This window comes from Pristis pectinata, chromosome 35 (genome assembly GCF_009764475.1).
Source record: "Pristis pectinata isolate sPriPec2 chromosome 35, sPriPec2.1.pri, whole genome shotgun sequence".
NCBI classification, from domain to species: domain Eukaryota; kingdom Metazoa; phylum Chordata; class Chondrichthyes; order Rhinopristiformes; family Pristidae; genus Pristis; species Pristis pectinata.
In genome coordinates, this window is record NC_067439.1 from 5506939 (window position 1) to 5528481 (window position 21543).

Sequence of the window (21543 nt, forward strand, 5' to 3'; positions counted from 1 at the left end):
CTTGTGTCTCCAGAATACCTCATCTGTTCCAATTGACTTTTCAAATGTGAGTCAGGATAACTGAAATTTCCATCACTAAGGACAACTTGAGACTCTGCAATATTGTGTCTTCTAATTCTTGTTTTTTTTTCCCCCCAAGCAAAAAGAAAAATCAGATTAACCAGCCCCAAAGTGGTTAGATGAAACAATGCAGGCGTAGCAAAGTTAAGCAGTGATTAGGTGAGGAGAGAAGTGTGACAGAGAGGAAAAAGCAGCTCATGAAACACCTCTGTGGAATGCACTAAAGAAAGAAAATGTGGTTCAGATTATTACAATCACCAGGGTTACAACTATAATGGAACTCCAAACACCTCAATGGATTTCAGTTGCTGTTGGTAACACTGTGGTCATATTAGAGTGTATTACCATAACAAGACATTTTATAATGGGGGTGTTTGGGAAAACCAATCTTAATCATTCCAACTGAAAATCAAATGTAGGTACTGGAAATCTGAAATAAAAATAGAAAATGCTGAAAATACTCAGCAGGTCTGTGGAAAGAGAAACAGTTAACACTTCAGACTGAGAACCTTTAGTCATAACTATTCTGATTAAACATCTTAATGTTATGTATTGCATTTTTACAGATGCTGCTCGGCCTGCTGAGTTTTTCCTGCGGTCTCTCTTTTTGTTATTACTCAAGCAACTTAAAAAGGCAGAGTTTTCTTGGATAATGGCACTGGTCTGCTGTGATACCAAGACATACAAACTAAGCAACATCTGAGGTCCTTGTCTGTGCCAGGTCAGCCAATTCCAATTTGGCTGGTCGCAGGGTTGCTCCTGTTCCAGACCGACAACCGTAGCAGGGAGCTGGAAGGTTTGGTTATTCAACTATTATTCTCACCCATCAAATACTGACCTTGCTGAAAAGTGCATCTGTGAGGGGGTGGGAGAGGAAAGCAATATAGGAACAGGATGAATGGGCCTCTTGAGCATGCTCTGCTGTTTAAGCAAGATAATTCTGCCCCACAATGGAATGACCTACCAGCTTTCAGAAACGAAGATGGTTAGTACGGTGAGGTGTTGGAAGGATTGGCCAATTGTTGTGGGTCTGGAATCAAGGTCAAAAACCTCAGTGAAGGAGGAGGAGGAGGAGGAAATTGGGGTGGACAATTATCCAGGAATACCCGGGGAGTGCAGCATTCCAACACAATGGACAAGGTGCAGAACCTCAAACACAACTCATCTCACAAAAGGGAGATTGTACCCCTTAGCCACCAGCTGAGGAACATGTAAATGGCCAACTAATTCTATGGTGGGACTGAGTGACAGCTGTTGCCTGGAGATCAAGTTGGAACTGGTTTAGATCTAAAAACTCTTGGGATGAAGTACTCATTTTGGGACTCTCCAAAAAGAGCCTCAATCTAGACAAAATAAGCAGGATCCTATACCGTAAAAGCACCTTTATGTCAGGCACCAGTCGGCAGAAATCAAAGAAATTATAGCTTGGCTGGTGTTGGAATGGAAAAGTATCACACAGAGTGTAAAATGTAGTTCAAACGGGACAATTTCTTTTTTGTACTCAGCAACTCCCTTCACAAAACTCACAACGAAACAGTGTGAATATTCACCACACAGATCTAATGAGTCTGGAAAGTCTTGCAGCCAATTTGTCTGCTGACAGTACTGTAATTAAACTGAAGGCAATGGAGGTGAAGGAAACAATAACTAATTTAAATATACAGAAATCATTTTTGTGCGAAACTTTTTAATCCTTGGCCTGTGAAGAAATAATTAAAGGCTTATTAGCAACAGAATAACAAAGCTTCATAATAGCATGGAGCAAGCAGCAAAACCACTGCATTGGAAAGAGCCAGTGACTTGTCCAACATCGGAGTACAGCACATGTGAATTTAGCAAAATGCTGAAAGCCCTGCTCAGCGGGAATTAAAACCAGGTGGCTCATTAACTGCTACTCTCCAATGCAGGGTAGTTTTCGATGTTTGTTGACTACTGAGCCTTGCCAGTGTGTGACTGAGTTGAGGGATAAAGTGACAATTTGCTGAGACTTTGCAGCAACAAAACAAGTCATTTGGCCCAACAGGTCAGTGCCCTTAATATTCCACATGAGTCTCCACATACTCTGCTTGTCAACATAACCTTTTTTTCTCTTTCTCCCTCGTGTCTTTTCCCCTTAAATGCTATCTACAATGGTCACCTCAACCACTTCCATATTCTCAACACTCTCAGGATAAAGAAATTCCTTTGAAATTCCCCACTGGATTTAATAGAAACCATGGCAACTGTCCCTAGTTTTGAAAATATAGAAGGACATCACTGATATCTTCCACGTTTCCCACTGACTTGGCATGTTAACTACAACTAATGCCTAACACTGCGAGGTCTGAATGATTTTCACCAAATAGTTTATAGAATACAAGGAGCTATCTTGCCTAATTAGTGCACTCAACTGAATGACCCCCTACTGAAGATCACAACTTTGCTCATCTACCCAGAAAGGAAAACCCTATTAGAGTCACAGAGTAATACAGCACAGAAACTGGCTCTTTGACCCAATTCGTCCATGGTGATCAAGGTGCCCACCTAAGCTAGTCCCATTTACCCGCGTTTGGCCCATATCCCTCTGAACCTTTCTTATGCATATGCTTATCCAAATGTCTTTTAAATGTTGTTATTATACCTGCCTCAACTACTTTCTCTGGCAGCTAATTCCATATGCACACCACCTTCTGCTTGAACAAGTTGCCACTCAGGTCCGTTTTAAATCTTTCCCGTCTCACATTAAACCTTGCATCACAGCCTGGTATGGAGGCTCCAACGCACAGGATCGCAAAAGGCTGCAGAGGGTTGTAGACTCAGCCAGTTCCATCATGGGCACAACCCTCCCCACTGTCGAGGACATCTTCAAGAGGCAGTGCCTGAAGAAGGTGGCATTTGTCACTAAGGACCCTCACCATCCAGAACATGACCTCTTCTCATTACTACCATGGGAAGGGGGTACAGGAGCCTGAAGACCCACACAGCGATTCGGGAACAGCTTCTTCCCCTCTGCCGTCAGATTTCTGAATGGTCCATGACCTCATTATTCCTTTTTTTTTGCAGTTTATTTATTTTTCTAATTTATAGTAATTTTATGTCTTGGCACTGCACTGCTGCCGCAAAACAACACATTTCACATTATCTCAGTCAAATATAATAAATCTGATTCTGATTCTATGCTCTCTAGTTTTTGGTTCCCTTTCCCTGGCAAAAAGACTGTGTGCATTCACCTTATGTATGCTCCTCGTGATTTTATACACACCCTCTCCCATTGTCCTCTCCCATCACACCACGTCCTTGGCTATGGAATAACCCTTGGCTGTAAGGCATGAAAGTCTATTTAAGAAACTAAGCATGCAAAGCCTCTCTAAGATCAACCTCCAAATCTCATGCTTGCCAGCTGGAATCCTCGGGCCTCACAAGACACTGTATCTGATTTACTCTTTCGTGGCTCTTTAGCTTTCCATCTACTTCTGCAAGGACCATCAAGTCTGTTGCCTTATTTCAGGTTAATGTATTCCTGTTTTTCCTGTCTTTCTTTACTGTCTATCTCTCTGAAGTCAACTCCGTGGGTCTCCTCTGCTCCAGCTCTGGGACTTAAACTTAACCCTTGTATCAAGGTGACCAGAAATAAACTTAGATTTCAATGTTAATAAGTAGGAACAATGACCAAACTAAAAGAATGGAACAAAGTCGATACAAAAATTCCCCCTTACAAATGAACGATCCACTTCCCCATCCATTTCTGGATTGTTAGCCGGGAATTCAGCCAATTCCCGATCCCGTACTGTGCCTGGTAAATATTCATGCTGATACATAAAAAACAAGAGTCTACGGATGATTGCTACCGTAGAATTTATATATGAGCTTTAAAGTCCCATTTAAAGAGATTTGTTTACAGGAGTACCAGAAATAAAGCAAGGGGCCATGGAGAAAAAGACAAACACACTTTAATCTCAGGGGGTGCAGAACCACTTCCTCTTTCCCAATATAACACATTGAAACTCGGATTCTCCACATTCCCAATTATCCACAAGAATGTTCAAGTGAGAAAACACTTGGTTTGGTGTTCACCAGGTGAAATGGTCTTGGGTTCTTCCTCAATGTTCTCCCTCCCTGGGTCCAATTGAATGACTTAGGAAAAAACAAGATGTCAATAAAACTTACTAGAGTTGCTCAGCATAGAAGGAAGGAGGTCTCTTTGTCCATTCTGTTTGTTTTAGCTATTTTTGTTTAGCAAAGTGAAGTGATGCACTTTAGGAAGTGAAATGAGGTAGGACGTATATAGTAAATGGTAGTGTGATAAGGAATGTTAATGAACAGAGAGACTGAGGGGTTCAAGATCATTGTTCTCTGAAAGGTGGGAACACAGTTAGATAGGGTGGTGAAGAAGGCATATGGCATGCTGGCCTTCATTGGTGAGGGTCCAACAGATAAGAGGACTAGAATATCAAGAGGACTAGAATATAAAAGCAAGGATGTAATGCTGAGGCTTTATAAGGTGTTGGTCAGACCACATTTGGAATATTGTGAGCAGTTTTAAACCCCATATCTAAGGAAGGATGTGCTGGCATTGGAGAGGGTCCAGAGGAGGTTTACAAGAATGATCCCAGGGGTGAAAAGGGTTAACATATGAGGAGCGTTTGATGGCTCTGGGCCTGTACTTGTTGGAGTTTAGAAGAATGAGGGGGGATCTCATTGAAACCTACCGAATATTGAAAGACCTGGATAGAGTGGACGTGGAGAGGATGTCTCCAGTAGTGGGAGAGTCTAGGACCAGAGGGCACAGCCTCAGACTAAAGGGATGTCCCTTTAGAACTGAGACGAGGAGGACTTTCTTTAGCCAGGAGGTGCTGAATCTGGAATTCATTGCCACAGACGGCTGTGGAGGCCAAGTCATTAGGTGTATTTAAAGCAGAGGTTGTTGGTTCTTGATTATTAAGGGCATCAAAGGTTACGGGGAGAAGGCAGGAAAATGGGGTTGAGGGGGAAAAAAATAAATCAGGCACGATCGAGTGGTGGAGCAGACTCAAAGGGCCGAATGGCCCAATTCTGCTCCTATGTCTTATGGCCCAAGAGTTGGGTCATTATGTTGCAACTTTAGAAAACACTGGTCAGACTACACGGAGTACAGCGTGCAGTTCTGGTTGCCACACTATTGGAAGGATGTGGTTGTGCTGGAGGGAACACAGAGGAGATTCACCAGGACATTGTCTGCATTGGAGGACTTCAGTTATGGGGAGAGATTGGGTAGGCTGGGCTTGTTTTACCTGGAGTGAAGGAGGCTTGAGGGCTGACCAGATAGAGGTATATAAAATTATAAGAGGCACAGATAGGGTAGATATAATCATTTTCCCAATGGTAGGGGTATCAAAAACAAGCGGGCATAGGCTTAAGGTGAGAGGTAGGAGTTTTAAAGGGGATTTGAGGGGCAAGTTTTTTGTTTACACAGAGAATGGTTGATATCTGGAACTCACTGCCAGAGGAAGTGGTGGAATCAGAGACAATCACTGCATTTAAGAGACATTTAGAGGGCACTTGAATAGGCAAGGGTTAGAAGAATACGGACCTAATGCTGGCAAATGGGAGTAGTGTAGATCGGCTAAAGGGTCAGCAGAGATGTGGTGGGGCCGAAGGGCCTGTTTCTGTGCTGTATAACTCCGTGACTCTAAATTAGTCCTGTGTTGATCCACACAAGAAACTATATGTGGTGTAACCAAAGGTGGAACCAAGAGGTTAAAATCCAAAACTCAAAGCGGATCGTGAATGATGTCGAGAATAATCAGAGGCAACGTGCAACTCTGGCGACACGCACAATACCCTGAAGAAAACAGGAGGAGGTAGTGTTCTGCTCCTTCAAGACTGCCCCACCATTCAATATGAGAACAGGGCATCCTGGAGAAACACAGGACACCTGATACAAAGTTGGATAATCTTTCAGATGGGGAACACACAACTCTTACAAAGTATCTACACACGAAACTCGGCCCTGTCCGCTAATTCCAGAATCTTGCGTTTTTATTTCATCTTTGTAGCCTTAGTTCCCTATTTCAGTTATGGTTTGGAGTGCTATCAGCTGGTCTCCCGTGGCGTTGCTCACAGTGACCACAAGGGGTGGGGGAGATAGGAAGAGCTTGGACGACGAATACCTTGAATGATGAGCGACTATTACCTTGTTTGCGTCATCCATGTCCTCGGAGTTTACCCACACCCGTCTATGGTCACCTGTGCGTGAAGCAGGAAGAGAATTTTAAGACTTGCAGGCCCAATAACAACATTTAAAAGACAGTTGATTAAGTACATGGATATGGGTTTCAAGGGATATGGGCCAAACTTGGGCAAATAGGACTAGCTTGGTGGGCACCACGGTTGGCATGGACGAGTTGGGCCGAAGGGCCTGTTTCCGTGCTCTATTACTCAATGACTCTATTCTGGGTTTCATCTGAAGACAGGTTCACATGAAGCTTCACACAGATTCAGATTAGTTTATTGTTATATACACCAGGGTTTCAATGAAATTCTTTGCTCACGTGAAGTTCATGGAGTAAACAGTACACATGGTAACAATAAATTCAACAATAAATACAACGACGAGCACAAAAACAATGGAATGTGCAAAGTATAGTAGTTTAAACTAAGGTAATGCAAAACTCATCTGTGGAAAAATCAGTGTCGTCTCTTGGGAATATATCAAAGAAACAAACTGGGGTGGAAATGTAATGGTCATCATTCTTTCTGGAGAAACATCCATGCAGAAGCACCCAAGGTCTCTCCATTCAGCAATCCAAGCATTAGTTTTTAGATGACCTGTCTTGGTACTTCACTTAAGAATGGCTTATCTTGTGCTTTAATCAACTTGGGTGAAAGTCCCGATTAAAAGTCAGGCGGAAGGGTTAGAAAAAGTTAATTGGAAAAAGAGAGGGTTGTTTTCTTTGGGATGGACAAGAGTGGATTTAAAAAGGATGCAAAGAGTTATGAGAAGTCCAGAGACAGTAACAAAGAGCATACATTTCCCTTAGCAGAAGAGACATAGATTAAAAGTAAATGATAGAAGGATGAGAGGGTTGAAAACAAATGGATGCTGAGTATCCAGGACTTACTGTCTTAAAGAGGGAAGAGTGGAAATCTTGCTTGATTTTATTTAGGGTTGGTGAAGTACTAATATAAACAGAATGATACAATGGCTGTGGCTTAGGAAGAGAGCATTTGGTTCACTGAGTATGTGCCGGCTTCTAGTACAGCAATCCTGTCTGTCCCATTCCCCTGCCCTCTCTACTCATTATTCTATTTATAAAAACTTCCCCTCTGGGGATTCAGAGAGTGAAAGAGAAGGTAGGTTATTAACCAGATGCAAACAGCGGCTCTATAATCTTTCCTCACATTTTCTTTGATTCAGACTTGGTGCTCTCTACCGATTATAAATCTTTATGTTAGCCACGATATGTGGCGTGCATTTTTAATAATAATTGAATGTTATCATTGGCCGAAATGATAAATAACCACTTCATTACCCCCAAGGACGAGTCAGATTGAGTGATCTAACTCACCATCAACAGACCCGAACTCCCTCTCGTGAGCCCGTGTCAGGATCTCCTTGTACAGAGCCTCCGCTTGTCTGTATTTACCTTGTTTCAAGTAACAGGAAGCCTGGAATGAAGAGGAAGAAATTCAGCAGTGCACAGTCAGCCACCTCAAACATCAATCGAGGTACATGTTTCTCCCTAACGTACACGGCAGACTCCAGAATAATGTCTACTTTTGCTAACACCCACCACATTGTTCTGCTTCTCCTGAGCTGCAGACCCTGTCCTCCTCTTCCTCTGTCCTGTAATGAATTTTTTTGCACTATTTCTAATTTCTGCTCATTCTTTCCTACTTGGTAAAAATATTTTATTCGCTGAAACTTTCCTTTCTACAATTTTAAGGTTCTTACAAACCTAAACTTGTTGGCACCTAATCGCAGATAATCTTAATCCAGCCAGGTGAATAGTTCCCAATTGCCACATGCATACACCATACAAAATACCTCTGGAAGGTGGTCCTCACATTCATGCAGTTGTTGTTTGTCTGTGGTACCATCACAGACTGCTGCAGTAGAGCAGCACAGGAGAAGGCCATTAGGCTCAGCATGTCTGTGCTTGCTCTGGAGTGGGGTCACCAATCAGTCCTTGTGTCAACGAATAAAATGCTGGAGGAACTCAGCGGGTCAGGCAGCAACTGTGGAGGGAAATGGAGAGTCAACGTTTCGGGTCGAGACCCTTCATCTGGACCCGAAACATCGACTGTCCATTTCCCTTCAGACGCTGCTCGACCCGCTGCGTTCCTCCAGCATTTTGTTCGTTGCTCCAGATTCCAGCATCTGCAGTCTCCTGTGTCTCCAATCCTCATGTCACCCTGGTTCCCTTGCCAATCATCTTAAATCAGTGTCTTCTGCCACTGGAAAAGATTTTTCTTTATTTGTGCTATCATAAGCCCTCTTGATTTTGAAGTCCTTTATTACATCTGCCCATAATCTTCCCTGCTACAAGGAGGACCATCCCAGCTTCCCAATCAAAAGCAGTTGATGCTGGATATCACTGCTGCTGGCATCAAGCACTCCCACGTGTATGCACAATGTGAGTTAGGGAATAAATAAAGCAGCTTTATTCTGCCTGGGTACTGAGCCTCAGCCCCTCCCTCAGGAAAACACACGAGGCAGTAAAAGCACTGGGGACATCATGAGGAAGAATACATCAAACAGCAAGCAGCATTTTCTGGAATTCACTGCCTGAAAAGGGCAGTGGAAGCAGGTTCAATAGTTACCTTCAAAAGGGAACTGGACAGATGCTTGAGGAAGAAAAATTGAAATTGCATTGGGAAAAGATGGGGAAGGGGACGGACTGACTGTGCCTGCTCTCTGCAAGACCAATCCAGTCTCAAAGGGACGAATGTGTTCCTCCAGAATTGAAGTGATTCCATACTACGACCTATTTTGCAAACCAGCCTCTGTGTACCTGCCCCTAAGTGAGGATACAAAATTATGCCTTCAGAAATCTGCTTTGAGATTGTCCCTAGACTAATAGCGCACAGGATCTGTAACATCTGGAAAAGGTGGGCAACTCTCATCCCACGAATCATGGCTGGATTCAAAATTGGATTTGAGTGGTTTTGGTTAAAAATCGTTACTGGCAGGTTGACATGAACATGCGTTGTTGGAGCGGCTGTGTGTCAGACTCAGCTTCCGAGCTGTTGTTCTATTTAAGTCAATTGCAGAAGCAAAATATAACAAAGAGCTGCTTTTAACATACCAACCAAGGATAAATTTCAAGCTAAAGTCTGTGGTTTAAAACATCACGGCAACAGGGCCTCAGCAAGCTTCGGACCCTCATCTCCAGGACAACAGATATTGACAGAAGCAGTCTGTAAGCCGTTACAACTTAACTTCCCAAACTCTGAGCCAATTCCCTTTTGGAAGATATAACAAGCCCTATTCTGCTTCAAACATTCCTTCAGCGGGATATTTTCCGGACCTCCTCCTGCCTCTTTTGGTGCTGTTCAGTCAAGCTCTGCGAAATCTGCTTGGAAATTATAAATAGGTCATCCCTTGTTAGCTTGCCTGGAGAGTGCAGCACTGAGCCATTCTGGCAAGGAATGACTTTGCAATGTTCCTTGGTCTAAGCACAGTTTGTTAATTAGTACTTGAGAACGGTCTCAGTGCCTCCCAGCAAGGGTGAGATAATTCAGCCACTGCTTGCTGTTATGGTGCAATGTGTGGACTTCAGGAGATGGCAGGGACCAGGGATAACTGAAATGCCCTTACAGCCATATGGCCCACTGACTGTCACCTGGAAAGGACTACACAGGGGAAATGGATGTTTACTTGCGGTACCTCCTTCCTGTCTGAAGAGAGCTGATTTTCTCACCAAATTGTTCTTTGTTTTGGCCACATTGGGGTCCTCTGGTCCCAGTTTGGTTTGATAGATCTCCAAAGCTCTTTCGTAGTAATACTCCACCTCCTCGTACTTCCCCTGGTTCTGACACAATAGTGCCAGGTTATTCAGCTGCTTCGCCACGTCGGGGTGGTCTTTGCCCAGCACCTGAGGGATTCACGACACTGAACTCAGCAAAGCTCATTAAGTATAAGAAAACACAGACAGTGCTTCAAATCCGTCGGAAAATGTTTCACAGACAATTAATTGCCGTGCAGTGCAGCATCGCTGTTATGAAGGCAGACAACCTGCACGTGGAAAGATTTCAGTGAGATTAATGATCTGCTAATGTGCTTTCTGGAGTTACTGGTTAAAGTGGAGAACGCTGGTCAGGACACCAGGAGAACACACTGCTCTGAGAATCTCACATTACCTTTTGGCCAATCACATCTGTGCTGATTGTGAAACAACTATCCAATTAGTTTACAACAAACAATCTGCTGGAGGACCTCAGCGGGTCGAGCAGCATCTGTGGGAGGATAGGAATTGTCGACGTTTTGGGTCGAAAGCCTGCATCAGGATGACTCCAGCATCTGCAGTTTCTTGTGTATCCAGTTAGTTTAACTCTCTAACTTTCCCTATAGCCTTATGAACTTCAATCATGCACCATTTCCTTTTTCAAAGTTAGAACATAGAACACTACAGTGCAGTACAGGCCTTTCAGCCCAAAATGTTGTGCCGACATTTTATCCTGCTCTAAGATCCATTTAAACCTTCCCTCCCACATAGCCCTCCATTTCTCTATGTCCCTAATGTATCTGCCCCCACAACCTCTGCAGGCAGTGCGTTCCATGCACCCACTACTCTCTGTATAAAAAACTTAACCCCTGACATCCCCCTTACACCTTCCTTCAATCACCTTACAATTACGTCCCCTCGTGTTAGCCATTGTCGCCCTGGGAAAAAGTCTCTGACTGTCCACTTGATCTATGCCTCTTATCACCTTGTACACCTCTATCAAGTCACCTCTCATCCTCCTCCTCTCCAAAGACAAAAGCCCTAGCTCACTCAACCTATCCCCATAAGATATTAGTCTTTTATTACTGAATCCAGTTCCTCAGTGCTCCACCTTCCTCTCCTATCAGATTCCATCATCTGCAGCCCTATTGCTGCCTCCAGCTATCACTGCCCAGCCCATCGCTATCTCCGCTCTTCCCTCCTCCATCTGAATCCTCACCTGAATCCAACTATCCCTCGCCAGCTCTTGCTCCATCCCTTCCCCTCACCTCTTTATACTGGCCATCTCCCCTCTACCCTTTCAGTCCAGATGAAGGGTCTTGACCTGAAATGTCGACTGTTCATTTCCCTCCATAGATGCTGCTTGATGCACAGTTTCTCCAGCAGATTGTTTTTTGCTCCAGTTCCTCAATCCTTTCATCCCTTCATCATGGTATTCCAGGTCATCATTTTATTGTGCAGAGATTTCCCCTCATCAGCCTTCTTCCCCACACCTTTGCAATCATTTTCTTAAATTGGAGTCCCACCTGCCAATGAAGACAGTTTCCCTATTCCTGCTCCCCATCTGATGGTGCCACAGGAGCTTTAACACCCACATGGACATTTAAAGGAGTCTGCCTCAAAGACCGCTTGAACTTTTTGACAGAGGCAGCAGTGCTGACGACTGAACCACAAAGATGTTTGAACCAACTGGCCCAACCCTCATCACTACAGTTCAGCAACATTCTGACCACTTTGCACTAAGATTGACTTTTTGTTATTCTAATTGTGTTCTTAATTGTAAAATTATAATTTATGTTTTTCTTGAGAATGCTGCTTATCTGATGCTATGTGCCTGTGATGCTGCTGCAAGTAAGTTTTTCATGGCAGCCGTTCATACATGTACATATGACAATAAACTCGACTTTAACTTTGACTAGTGGTTGCTTAAGTTTAGCAAAACTCAGCTTCTGCCACGTTTTGTAACCAACACGAGGAAAGAAATGCAAGGATAACACTCCAGTTATGGTTCTGACTTCAAACTGCAACACACAAGGACCCTCTGGAGCTCTGCTGGTAATTACATATCCCCATAAAGCATGGGAAAAATACTTCTTTCATCTTTTAAACCTAATTTCCACTCAGTTCACTTAAGACCTAAATTAGTTAAGTCTGTATGTCATCTGGGATTACTCAAAAGTCTGAGGGGGGAAAAGAATTACAGGGTATGAAAATTTTTGACTCAAGGCAGTTTTAATAAATCACTGGTCATTAAAAACTGCACACGGGTAGGATGAAATTTTATTTTGAAACAAATAGGAGACCTCCAGTAGCATTTAAAATAATTCACTATATGTCGAGAGCCAAGTGCTCCACCAGAGCTATTTGCAGCCCAGCGTGTTGGGAGTAGCCAGCAGAGCCAATGAATTGGAGCCTGAGCCACTGAATTAAGAGCAAGAAACATTCTGCTGGGAGAACTCAATGGGTCGACCAGCATCTGTAGGAGGAACGAAGTCAAAGAGCTGGAGAGCAGTGGAAACCACAGAGGGGGAGCAGTGAGGGAAGGTCTCACAGAACTCTCATCAGGGAGAGGAAGAAAACTTCTTCAAAGTCGGCACACCTTCGCAGTTGAGTAGCACAGTGGAGACGCAAGAGACTGCAGGTGCTGGAATCTGCTAAAGGATCTCAGCAGGTTGAGCAGCATCTGTGGGAGCCACCAATCCTTTCCCTCCACAGATGCTGCTCGACCCGCTGAGTTCCTCCAGCAGATTGTTTGTTGCTCCAGATTCCAGCATCTGCAGTCTCTTGCGTCTCCACTGAAGTAAGGTTAGGGAATATTCAACATGCCAAGTGTGAGAGGTTTGTAATTCTCTTCCACAATAGCCTTCAATGATATTAAATCTGATCACATTTGTTAATCAAAGGTATTAGGCAAAATGAAGTAAAGTCAGGTGGAGGGAGTTAGGTCACAGATCAGCCATGATCATTTTGAATGGCATAATGGGCCAGAGAGGCTCCTGTTGTGTCTCCTTTAGCCAGGGCAGCTACACTAGAACAGGAAATTATGCAGGATGTGATACAGATGCAAATCCATGGATAAGTTATGTGCTTTACCTATATTTGTGGTTTTTATTTAACCATCTCATCAATTAAAGATGATGCATCCAGCAAATATAGATTAAGAAAACCAAAAAAGGCAAAATATTGCAAATCTAGAAATGTTGGAAATGCCCAAGGCCATGCAGACAAAATTAACATTTCAGGCCAATTAACTATTTTCAGAACAGATGCAACAGGATTAAGCAAGTACAGTGGGAGAGGAAAGTGGGTGGGGGTGGGGGCAAGAACAAATAAAGGGAATGTGTGTGAAAAGGTGGAAGGGACAAAAGGTTAAATGACAAAAGGCACAAGTGGGTGGGAATGAGACAAGTAAAGAAATAACTGATGAATCCAGCAGACATTTTCAATTTTACCCAGTTAGATAGGTTTTAAATTAAGTACAAACAGAAAATAATGAAACTACTCAGCAGGTCAGGCAGCATCTGAGGAGACAGAAATTGAGGTCAATGACCTTCCATCAAAATTCTCTGTGATTATTCCAGTGACTTGCAACTTCATGTTGAAACTATAGCCTTCAGGTCTTAAATTAGCTGTATGAAAATTAGTTTTGAAGGATGTGATGTTAACTACTTTTTCATGCCATGGGGTAAATATAATTAACAGAGGAGCTCATGTATTGCAACTTAAGAACTGTAACTGAAGTGTTATTACTGCACACTTTACCCACACTGGCAGCAAAAGGCTGCAGGGGCTGAGACTGCCTAAATTCAAAATACTCTTTGTGATACATTTTTATGAGTAACTATGTGTTTTATTTCATAAATCGGTCATTTAATGCCTCAGACCTAGAGCCAGAAATAAAATGCAAGACAGAAAATGTAAGCAATTTAGCCCGACAGGTGCTCTGCTATACAGCTGTATCATACCTGAATTCAATTCTAACACTTCTGTTCTACAAACCTATAGAGCTTTATCCAACAAAAAAAAATTAATCTCAGCCTTTTAAAAATTTAATTATCCCAGTTTTTAGTGGACAGAGTCCCAAATTTCCACATACCTCTGGGTGGAAACAGTGCACTCTGATTTCACTCTTGAACAACTGAGCTCTCAATCTCAGTGTTCCCTCGCTCTGCATTCCTCTTCCTCATGAAAAGGCTGCTTTTAATCTTAACAAATACCTTTTATCAGTTTAAGTATCTTGATTCGATTCTGCCCTCCTTCTCAAACATAAACACAACTGTCGTCACAATTTACCCTGCTATTAATCTGGCAAATTTTCACTAGGTCCCTTCTAAAATCTTTTTATAACATCCAAAGCACACAATATGCTGATTTGCAAATATATCAGTGTGTTCCTTCATCATCAGTGGGTCTAAATTCTGGAACTTCCTCCCTAACAGCACTGTGGAAGCACCTTCACCAAACAGACTAAGTTGTTCACCATCACCTACATAAGAGCAACTAAGGGTAGGCAATAGATACTGGTCTTACCAGGAATGCCCATATCCTGAAAAATGTACTTTAAAAGATCCTAATTTTGGGTTTACTTAGCAACCGCTACACATTTGTGTATTACCTGCAAAATAAACTGCCCTTAAAGAGAGATCTACGGCACTTATCCGTAGCAACATCAGGAGATGACCACTGCCATCGGAGACCTCCTTTGGAATTGCACATTGGCTTATTTTTAAGGGGACGAGGGGAAGATTAGACTATGAGCTATTCTGTTTTTTTTCTAAAACCAGATAGGATTCTCATTTTCTCACCTTTTCCCGGATTTCCAGAGCTCTCTTGCATAGTGGTTCCGCCTCTTTATATTTTCCTCTTTTGCCGAAAAGCACAGCTAGATTATTCAAAGTGGCAGCCACCTGTGCAGCAGGAGTAATAGGACAGGTTAGCATAGGATGCCTTTTCTCTCCCGCAGACAATTTGCTTTACTTCACTACAGTTCTTCACTATACTGCTCAGACATGTGACTTGACGGCACCTTTCAACAAGTCAGGTGACTGCACAGGGTGTCACAGACAAGACCACATCCATCCAACAATCTGGGGCTCATCAGGGCAAGTTAATGTTGGCAGCTGCAACTCTGACCCATCCACTGCCACTCCTACCCAAAGTGGCCCACTTACTGCATCGAGTCTGCTGGAGATCACTTAACTTAACACAGACCAGGGACCTGGGGAATATGTCAGCTTTCCTGGCTTTGTGGTTTACCAAAATGGTTTTTGAATTAAAGTTTTTATAAGGCTTTTTATAACACTAGGAACTACAACGGTGTTTTAAAGCCTAAGAATTAGTTTTGGAATTTAGTCTCTGCTGTAAATCAGGAAATACTGTAGCCAAGGTGCATGCAGCAACAGTGCTGTGGTAAAGAACAGATATTGGTTTGGGACAAATACTGCTGTGGGCACATTGGAGGACTCCTCTGCCTTTCTTTGAATAGTTGCAATAGATCTTTTCCATCTATTCATGGGATATTAGCATTCACAAATCGTGGGATCGAATTTAAGAGCCACGAGGTAATGATGCAGCTCCACAAAACTCTGGTTAGACCACACTTAGAGTACTGTGTCCAGTCGCCTCATTATAGGAAGGATGTGGAAGTGTTGGAAAGGGTGCAGAGGAGATTTACCAGGATGCTGCCTGGATTAGAGAGTATGCATTATGAGAAGAGACTAAGAGAGCTAGGGCTTTACTCTTTGGAGGATGAGAGGAGACATGATAGGGGTATACAAAATATTAAGAGGAATAGATAGAGTAGACAGCCAGCGCCTATTTGCCAGGGCACCAATGCTCAATACAAGAGGGCATGGCTTTAAAGTAATGGGTGGGAAGTTCAACGGAGATATCAGAGGAAGGTTTTTTACCCAGAGAGTGGTTGGGGTATGGAATGTGCTGCCTTGGGGTGGTGGTGGAGGCAGGTACATTGGTCAAATTCAAGAGATTGCTGGATAAGCATATGGAGAAATTTAAAATAGAGGGATATGTGGGAGGAAGGGGTTAGATAGTCTTAGGCAAGGTTTAAAGGTCAGCACAACATTGTGGGCCGAAGGGCCTGTATTGTGCTGTACTGTTCTATGATTCTATGATTCATATCCCCCTCTTTCACCAAGCTCCCTTCATGTGGCTTGTTGCCAAGTTAACAAATGGGAAGTCCCTTGGGGTATTTTACCACAAGTGCTATGCAAATACAAGTTCTTCTATTGTTTAACAACTGCCCTGTCTGTCCCTGGTACTTTCGAGCACCAAGCAGCCACTAATCAGACCACCCAGCCTGCCTATGATCATACATCAAGACAAGAAACTAACTGCTGGATGATCTTGGCCAAGGGTTTTCTCTCTGATTGTCAGGGCATCATTTAAAAGACTGGCCGCTTCTTTGTATTTGTTCTGATCCCTGTAAAATAGGAAAAAAAATACAAATTTTAACAGGAAACACAAGAAACCACAGACACTGTATTCTGGAGCAACAAACAATCTGCTGGAGGAACTCAGTGGGTCGAGCAGCATCCATGGGGTAAAAGGAACTGTCGACGTTTTGGGTCAAAACCCTGCATGAGGAATTTTTCCAAGAGGCATGTTGAAGACAGTAGATGCTGCAACAACTGATAGCTCCAAAGGCACTAAGCGAGGCTGAGGCAAGAAGGACATGTGCAAACGACCAGTTATAGATTCACAGCAGAACACTGTGCTAATTAGCAAAAAAAACAGTTGGGATTTGGAAGGGAGATTATTCCTTCTGACATTATTGGCATTAACAATACCAAACATTGAAGATCCACTGAAATATAATGGGTTGTTTGTTGTAAGCATAACATATGGCTTTCTTAATAATCCCCCGAGTATTACAGAGCTCTGTAAGACCGCCATATTTGTATACCAGCTGACAAGGAGATCTGGACCCTGCTCCCAGTGATGTTTTACTCCCTCTTGTTCTGTAGAGAGTTCCTCTTTGACAGGGCAGCTGTTGCTCTTCTAAGCTTCGCCCGAGTGTATTAGACTGTACTAATGATGGCAGTGTGGATGATGCGACAACCAAGGCCCATTCTGTTTTCACCCGACGTGTGTCGCTGAAGCTCTGCTCACTGGATAGTGGTCAGAAGTGGAAACCTCGACCAATGTAAATCCTTTTTTCCCCTTTCTCTTTAACTCTGCCAGCCTTACAAGTCTCTGTCTGAACTCTCGATACTCTTTCAGTTCTGACCTCTTGCACATTGTGCTTTTCTGCCAGTGACAGCTAGTTGTGTTCCTGACTGCCTGATCTCTAAGCTCTGGAACTCTCCCCTAAATCCCTCTTTTTCTAAAACACTCTTCAAAGTCTACTTCAGTGGCCAAGCCCATTATCACTTGCACTAATACAGTTTAATACCAAATTTTGTTTTGTTATACTCCTGTGAAGCTCCTTGGGACATTTGCTATGTTAATGATGCAATACACATTAAAGTTGACGGTGATCTTGCTTGCTTTCAGATTGTTGCAGGAGTGTGGTCATTATTGTAATGTAGGAATTACGGCAGCCAACTTGTGCAGAGCAAGATCCTACAATGGTGTCTGGAGACACAAGAGACTGTAGATTCTGGAATCTGAAGCAGGATTTCGACCCAGAACGTCAACAAACCACCACCCCCATGCCACCCCCCCACCCCCCCAAACACAGATGCTGCTCGACCTGCTGAGCTCCTCCAGTAGATTGCTTGTTGTACCATTTGGCAATGACTCCATGATTACTGTTCATCCACTTCTTCAGAACCAGAATCAGGTTTATTATCCGTCCACTTGAAAGAGGTGTACAAGATGATAAGGGGCATAGATCAAGTGGACAGTCAGAGACTTTTTCCCAGGGCGAAAATGGCTAATATGAGGGGTCATAATTTTAAGGTGATTCGAGGAAGATATAAGGGGAATGTCAGAGGCAAGTCTTTTACACAGAGAGTGGTGGGTGTGTGGAACGCACTGTCGGCAGAGGTTGTGGGGGCAGGTACATTAGGGACATTAAAGAGACTCTTAGATAGACACATGAATGATAAAGAAATAGAGGGCTATGTGGGAGGGAAGGGTTACATAGATCTTAGAGCAGGATAAAATGTCGGCACAACATTGTGGGTCGAAGGGCCTGTACTGTGCTGTAATGTTTTATGTTCTATGTTCACAGTACAACTGCTCTCCAGAACAGGAGCAAGGGATTTAGCAGTTTGGAGAATGTGTAACCAAACTCCAGTTTCATTATCTATAACCATTTATTCATTTACCCAGACAGTTAGAAAGGGAACATGTGTAAATATAGTGCACAGAAGGTGTGCTCTGGGCAGAAAGATGAATTCAGACTGGTACAGGTTAAACTATGAAAGTAGGACACTAATATCACTGCATGCTATCATGAGGTAAATTTACTACCAATTTAGGAAGTTCATGACACAAATGGTAAACAACTCTCTCAAAGAGGTATTCCCAGAGGCTCTCTACAAATGATGTACTTCCAGGACCACAGGCAAATGCTAATGTGCCCCTGGAGACACCAGGCAAACAGTGAAGCCTCTGAGAGTTCTGTCAAAACACCAAGATGCTTGGTCAACCCATAAACACTGACACATTCCCAGAGAACATCAACAACTTGTTCTTGGGTGCAAACCCCTTCCCCACCACCTCCAAACACTGACACTGAATTTTTCTACCAAAGCACTTAATGAAACAGTACACCTTAACTACTAATATGAAGATGTTCTATTAGAAAGAACTTAATAGAAAAGTTCTGTGGTGGGAATGTTTTAAAAATTAATTGACTATAACACAGGTAGAAAGCTACTAAAAGCACAAAGACCCAACAAATTCATTAACCTTGGATACTCTTTAGCTGAATTAAACTCTTACCTATATTCTTAGCGACTTTGAAGCGATCAACCATAATTAACACGGGGAAACAAATTAGGCAATACACTTCATTGGTCCAAGCACCATGTAATTCTGAGATTTTCTATAGTGTCAATATTAAGCATGTTTGTTGTAAACAGCGATACCATGGTCCTTTAGTAATAAAATGCATCATACCTGTATACCAAGGCCAGAATATTTAGCATGGTAGCCACATCGGGGTGGTTGTGCCCCGATGTTTTCTCCAGGTCCTCTAGAGCTTGCTTACAAAGCGGGACCGCCACTTCATAGCGGCCCTGTGAAGCATATTGTATGACCAGATTGTGGAGTGTTCGTAGTCTTGCTGGGATCTCGTATCCGCCCTGCTGGGCTGCTGTTGCTGCACTGCTGTGCGACTGGTGCACTGCAAGACACAGAACATGATCACAAATCAATCACTTCCATGGCCAGTGCCCTCTCTGCTGCTCAGTAAACCTACTGCTTCCCCGTCCCAACTGCCTTCACTCTCTTTTACCTTTGCCAAGGGGGTCCTACTTATGTTGGCTGTGACAGCATGTACTAAGGGGATCTCAATGCAAATGCGGGCATTCTCCATTTCAGTAGCACTAAACTGGCTCTGTGGCTCAGCAAGACACTCAGCTGTACAAGAAAGGTATCGCACTGCCAGCTTTTTTGGATTATCTGAGGATGTAGCCATGCCAGGATCACCCCCATCCCGAGACTGTTCGTTTTGCTGGAAGAAGGGAGTTCAGGGAGGATAGAAAGCAACAAATCTGTGATATTAAACAAGTGAGCCTTCTGTAATCCTTCATCTAGGCAAAGCCAACCACATATTTAACAGAGAACAACGGCAGCAATAACTTTCAATTTTGACTCAATTATCCTTTTTTTCTCTGAGATCTCTCGATATTGACAATAAAATGATGAGGAATCACCTCCTAATTATAAGGGAGCAGGTGCTTTTTTTTGGGACCCTTCCATGAAAATGTTTCGAGCCCACCTAATGGAATGCGTCATCTGCTTCACGGCTGCAGATATTCTACCCGAATTGATTGTTTGATCAGTTTCAGATCCTGGCAATAATAAAACCAGCAACTAATTCTCCCGTTCCAGCTTCCATCTCCAGGAAATTGCACATAACTTTGAGGGAGGACGAGGAACCAAATTATAAAATAAAATCAATTCAAATCAGATATGCAAAAAGTTAACCACATTGCTGCACTGGTTCTTCAAAAGCCTGAATAATGATCAGGAGACATGAATTCATGGCAGCTGGAAATCAGACCACTGTAAAACCTTAGCTGGTTCAACAAAATCCTTACAGAAGGGAATCTGTTGTGTTTACCTGGTGTGGCCTGTACGTGACTCCATATCAACAGTTTTCATCCTCGTAGCCTGGCAAGGAATTCAGGGGGCTTGAAAAGCACCACACACAGAGTGAGCACCTTCAACACAGGCCACAGCTTACCACCAACTTCCTATTCTATCATCCTACCCAGTAATGGCAACTGCTCTGCACAAGACTGCAAGAAACTGCAGAGAATTGTGGACACAGCTCAGTCCATCACAAAAACCAGCCTCCCCTGCATGGACTCTTGTTTACTCTTCCCACTGCCTTGGGAAAATGTCAAACATAAAAGACCCCTCCCACCCCGGTCATTCCCCCTTCTCCCCGCTTCCATCAGGCAGAAGATACAAAAGCTTGAAAACACGCACCACCAGGCTCAAGGACAGCTTCCATCCTGCTGTTATAAGATTCTAGAACGGACCTCTTGCACAATAAAGATGAATTCTTGATCTCACAATCTATCTCGTCGTAACCCTGTCTGCCTGCACTGCACTTTCTCTGTAGCACTATATTCTGCATTCTGTTATTGCTTGTCCCTTTGTACCACCTCGGTGCACTTATGTTGTGAAATAACCTGTATGGACGGCACGCAAATTTTTCACCGTATCGCAGTACATGTGATAATAATCAACCAATTACTTCTCTCATCAATTAGGGATGAGCAATAAATGGCAACCTTTCCAATGATGCCCAAATCCCGTAAATGAATTCAATAAAACGTTAGCGTTCAGTCTCTTAACATTTGCAAAATACGCACACTGACTCTGTTCATCCTCATTCGGAAAAAGATCATCCAGTGGTGCCTTCGACAACACACTGTCTTTGTCTTCCTGTAAACATATTGAAGGAAGTTAGAAAGAAAAAGCACATGAGATCAGATATGTCATACAGTTCAGAAACTACTTAATTGACTGTCAAGTGCTTTGGAAATTTCAGTGGCCTTGAAAGTGAAAACAACAGCCAATGGATAGGGGGTTGCATGGCTGTTGTTGGGGGACAGGATCAGCTGCCAGGTTAATACATTAATTACAATTGGGACAAGATATCAGAGGTTGGTTGCTTCTGTAGAAGCAGGAAACCTGAACCTTCTAGCATGGAGGCAAGAAAACTGGGAGAGCCTCATTGACAACAGCGTGCTCACAACTGAGTTGGAGGAGGAATAGACTCTATGACTTTCGAGCTTGGCTACTCAACCCAGGGGTAAATGGAACCATTGAAGCATCAGGCTCAGGTTAGACTGGTTTTGGTTGATCTTTTCAGGAATAAATTTAACAGTTGGTACTGTTTGACTTCATTGCTGGTTTGTTGTGCATATGCCCC

General features: G+C 43.2%; 1 protein-coding gene across 13 annotated transcripts in view; it reads right to left on the minus strand.

Moving 5' to 3' along the window:
- klc3 (kinesin light chain 3) overlaps positions 1–21543 on the minus strand; it is a 58956-nt gene that overhangs the window by 15459 nt on the left and 21954 nt on the right. For all 13 annotated transcript variants that reach the window (XM_052044134.1, XM_052044124.1, XM_052044129.1 and 10 more), the window contains 7 exons: positions 20981–21053; positions 19053–19278; positions 16317–16404; positions 14771–14872; positions 9942–10115; positions 7587–7686; positions 6212–6264 (listed from right to left, as the gene is read on the minus strand). In XM_052044134.1, the coding sequence (XP_051900094.1) occupies positions 6212–6264; positions 7587–7686; positions 9942–10115; positions 14771–14872; positions 16317–16404; positions 19053–19278; positions 20981–21053 (816 nt within the window). The remainder of the gene's footprint in view (positions 1–6211; positions 6265–7586; positions 7687–9941; positions 10116–14770; positions 14873–16316; positions 16405–19052; positions 19279–20980; positions 21054–21543) is intronic.